The sequence below is a fragment of the Silurus meridionalis genome, chromosome 3, assembly GCF_014805685.1.
Source record: "Silurus meridionalis isolate SWU-2019-XX chromosome 3, ASM1480568v1, whole genome shotgun sequence".
NCBI lineage: Eukaryota > Metazoa > Chordata > Actinopteri > Siluriformes > Siluridae > Silurus > Silurus meridionalis.
This window is the reverse complement of record NC_060886.1, coordinates 32,325,099-32,329,331: the sequence shown is the minus strand read 5'-3', so window position 1 is coordinate 32,329,331 and position 4,233 is coordinate 32,325,099. Positions and strand designations below refer to the sequence as shown.

At 36.5% G+C, this 4,233-nt stretch overlaps 1 protein-coding gene across 4 annotated transcripts; it reads left to right on the top strand.

Annotated features, from left to right (window-relative positions):
* Positions 1 to 3,034, top strand: LOC124382999 (little elongation complex subunit 1-like). 4 transcript variants are annotated; one of them, XM_046845387.1, is made up of 8 exons: positions 1 to 122; positions 251 to 467; positions 806 to 974; positions 1,137 to 1,297; positions 2,024 to 2,214; positions 2,395 to 2,489; positions 2,598 to 2,687; positions 2,814 to 3,034. In XM_046845387.1, exons 1-8 carry the CDS (start codon positions 100 to 102, stop codon positions 3,017 to 3,019), a joined length of 1,152 nt encoding a protein of 383 aa, XP_046701343.1. In that variant the 5' UTR covers positions 1 to 99; the 3' UTR covers positions 3,020 to 3,034. The 4 variants fall into 4 exon arrangements, 3 of the variants coding, with proteins under 3 accessions (XP_046701343.1, XP_046701342.1, XP_046701344.1); XM_046845386.1 differs by having other exon boundaries at positions 2,389 to 2,489; XM_046845388.1 differs by having other exon boundaries at positions 109 to 122; positions 207 to 467; positions 2,389 to 2,489.
* The last annotated feature ends 1,199 nt before the right edge of the window (positions 3,035 to 4,233 follow it).

Sequence of the window (4,233 nt, the reverse complement as noted above, 5' to 3'; positions counted from 1 at the left end):
AAACAATCTCTTTTTCTGGCGACAGGACAATCAGGACTGCTTGTGGATATTTTTCGAAACATTTAATAATTGCACACTTTATATACAAAAAGTTTAAAGATGCAGGACACCAACACAAACAAGTAAGTTTCTATTACTGTTTTTACTTTATTTATACTGATTATTTCCTGTAATATCACATTCCCAGTGTATTATCTATACTGTAGAATTGTCTGTGTCATGTGATTTGATCACATTTTGTTCATATTAGAACAAAGAGAGCTGCATCAGACATGCCACCACCCAGTGCTGCTAAAAAGCCTCGACTTGATCAATCCCTCATCACTAGTGCATTAAAAACACTGCAGGATTCCTGTGCAGATGTTTTATCTCCAAACTGGATAGATGCACTTCTTAAAGGGAAATGTGACCTTCCTTCTCTGACAGATGAAGAAAAATCTGTCATTTCCATGTTTTGTGTGAACGAGGTCAGTGATTATCTTCTGTTTTATTTAGTGTGCATTCAATTCAAACGCATGCATTTTATTCAGTGTACATGCAATTCTATAGCTCTGGAATTGAGTTTTCTCAGTTTTAATAGTCAATCCATAATTCACTGGTCCTGATGTTCTGAAATTGAACAGTAGATTTGAAATTTCATGTAAAGTGTTTACTCCAGGTTTTGGTTTATGCAAAGTCGAGTAGTTTTCCTAAACCTAATCTACAGTCAAGTCTTAACCCCCTATTATTTGTTTTAAAAACATGACTTTAATACAGGTTTGATTTAGTCGGATGATGGTTGAACTTTTTCTTCCGTCTCATTTAGTCGTTGGCAGAGACATTTCTGAAAGCGGTTTTGGAGAAGATCAAGGCAGAGAAAGAGTCTATGGGACATGAACTCCTGCAGTCTCTCTGTAGGGTTTATGTGGGATTGTGTCAAAAGAGAGGAGACTCTCATAAAGCACATGCCCTCGCCTACAGATTTCTTAAAGAAGGTGAGATTATATTGACATTTCATTATATATTTACCAAAAAAAATAAAAAATAAATAGAAAAAAAAGGAATATAAAGAAGGCAATTGTGTTCTGTTTTTGGTTTTGTATTTCTTCATAAACAGTGTATTTTAAATCTGTGATATCATTTTGTTTCCTTTGCAGACTTTTCTCAAGCCCCAAAACTGATAATGGTCATGGTGACAGCATGGCCAAGTGTTTTCTCCTGTAACAGCCCTTTATGCAGAGCCGTTCACATCGTGTGCAAAATGAAGGCATACGGAAAGATTTATTACTTGCTCAGCAAATATCTGCACTGGGATACAGTAAGTAGCTGATTCTCATCACAACAGTCACCAGAACAGTCATTAAACATCGTTTTTCAACTGGAATTTTTATGTGTTTTACTTCATTCTTAATCTACTTTTAATTTCCAATGTCCATGTTATTTATGGAGCAAATACATTATAAATTCATGATGAATTAAATCAATAAGTATCTATCACTATTCTACATCACTATTTTAGTCTTTTTTTATTAGTGTAGTGTATTAGTGCTGATAACCAGCAGCAAAGAAACTGCACTGAACTCCAGCGTTAATGACGCTGTTTATGATAAAAATGATCAGATCAGTGCAATAAACATGCAAGCAAATAAATCTGTGTTTCATAATATACTAATAAAGGAAGTGATATAGAACCATGTGACACTGTGCTCACTACTGAATAAACAAACTAAATCTGTGCCTCAAATTACATACTCATGTACTATTCTAGAGCATTATTTACTCCTGCTACTGTCTGATACATAAACCCTTTAGTAACGTGTGCTACTTTGCATGTGTATCTAAAATCTTTTCTAAAACTCCTCCTTACATAAGAGTAATAAATGGAGGTTATAAAAAGAGCAGAATGCACAGTTAGAGCTCTACCTCAGTATTTCAATCATCTGCACTTGTATTTGGTTGTGACCTTTCAGTTATGATCATATTATTGTAAACATTGTTTCATTGATCTGGTTTTTAAAGAAATGATCTGACTATTTTCTCACAGGAGCCTCCTGGAGACATCTACAGAGCCATCACCAGCACACTGAAGGCTCTTCTGAAAGACAAAAGTCTGACTTTCCAGAAGAGCAGTTGGTATGGTGATGATCTCTGTCCTGCTGCCTGGGACTACGTATTCAGCCTGGACCTTCTCTGTGCACAACTGGGCTGGATTTGGACCGTCTCCCATGTTATACGGTACTGAATGTGAAACTGCTTCAATGTGTTAAATTCTCATCTTTCTAGACTCATATGAGACAGTGTGTCCCAAATACTGCAAATGTTTACATTCTTGTTGCATAAACGTACAATTGATGGTATTCTATTACTGCCTCAAGAAAACTTAATATGTCCAATTTTTTATTTTTTTGGAAAAAGTGTGTGGCTCATTTTGAACACTTGGCTAAAACAAACACAAACAGAGGAAACAAAGTTCAGAAACGTCTCTGTAGCAGCAATATTCAGGCTACTTGGTAAGTTTCCTATAAATTGTGTGTTAGAGCATTATCTCTCATTATTTCTGGATTCTTCTGTTTTTCACTCATGTTCTCATGTTCATGCACTCTGTCCATCTCAAACAGGGCGACTTGGCCAACAAGGCCTTAAGGAGAACATGGCAACATCAGTTGAAGATCTAACAAAAAGCGTTACTGAGTTCGGAAGACAAAAAGGTATCACTAAAGGATCAAATAAACAAGTCCTTTATCAATCTTTATCTTTATTTTCTGATTTTTAGTTCTCTATCAACAGGAAAGTGCTTCAGCAAGTCCTAATTTTATGATGGATTTTGTGTGCAGATTTGCCGTGGGAGCTGCAGCTCGCAGTGGTTTATGCCACTCATGATCTGGCACCCAGCAACCCCAAAGTCGCTCTGAACGCTTTGGAATCGTGGAAAAAAGATCTCACAAAGCCCGTTCCTCCAGCCGTCACCAAGTGCCTTCAGCAGATCAGCTTTCTCCGTTCGCACATAAAGACAAAAAAATTAATTACATTAAATAATTAATAATAGATTATTTTTTGTAATATTTTTTGTACATAATTGTACACAATAAAATACATAATAGATCTGCACAGTGTTATTGATTGTCTCTTTACAGTGGTGGGTCGTGCATTTTACACCCAATCATCTGCCTTCAGTCCCAATCATCCTCTTAATAACATCAATATGATGCCACAGCTGTAGAAACCATCATTATTATACAGCATATAATACATGCAGTATAACAGAGCGCATGCAGATTCTTGTGCATTTTCCTCGCATTACAGTTTTCCTGCTGTTTTCATGAAAAAGCTTAACAACTTTGGGTTGACCTTTATATAATGTCCATTATACTGAAAAAACTTTCAAAATGAACGAGTTAATAACACATTAACCCAAATTCATTTTAACAGCACTTATTTTATTAATGCGCAATTAATGCAGCATGAATTTCTCTATTTTTCTTACAAATATAAATAAATCAATATTATAAAAAAAAGAGGCAAAATTAAAAACCTCTAACGCACCACACATTTCTTCACGACATCCTTTCTTTCACTCAGATGTTGTTAGATTTTTATTAAGCCCAAACAAACACTTAATTATTAAAGAGGTTTTTCATACGATCTACGATGCCCGTGGTGTCTTTGCTGATCAGGGAAGAATCACACAGCACACAGAATGCAGCATATGTTCTTCTTCAGTTTATTGCAGATAACAGACAAGTATATATACACACTGAAAAAACCTGAGCTAATACTGTTCCTGATTGGGTAAGAAAACATAGTAACCAGATATGTGTGAACCCACACAAAGACTTTCTGTGTACCTTACATACACACATTGTAAAGATCCTATAGACCAGACATGGGCCACACACTGCCCGTTGGGTTTATTAATCCGGCCCGCCGAACGTGACCATCTTATGAGCCCTTCTGCAAAAATTAGCTTATCAAAGAAAAGAAAAGTGGATAGTGAGCGCCGAGTGTTTAATACGGAGTGGACAACAAAATATATTTTCACTGAAAGTTGTATGCCCAATATGCCAAGAAACTGTCGCGGTTTTCAACGAGTACAATATCAGCCGTCACCTTGCTATGAAGCATGCCGACTACGCTAGCAAGCAGTCAACGCAGGAACGGGCGGCTATGGCTCAGAGGTTGGCAGCTAATTTACAGACGCAGACAAAATTTTTTCACCGGCAAACTGCGATTCAAGAGCAAGTACCAAGGCAAGTT

Excerpts from the sequence above, each read along its gene's own strand:
- LOC124382999 (XM_046845386.1), top strand. The coding sequence starts at position 100 with ATGCAGGACACCAACACAAACAA. Across the intron at positions 123-250 it reads CAGGACACCAACACAAACAA|AACAAAGAGAGCTGCATCAG; the intron begins GTAAGTTTCTAT and ends TGTTCATATTAG. Across the intron at positions 1,298-2,023 it reads AATATCTGCACTGGGATACA|GAGCCTCCTGGAGACATCTA; the intron begins GTAAGTAGCTGA and ends ATTTTCTCACAG.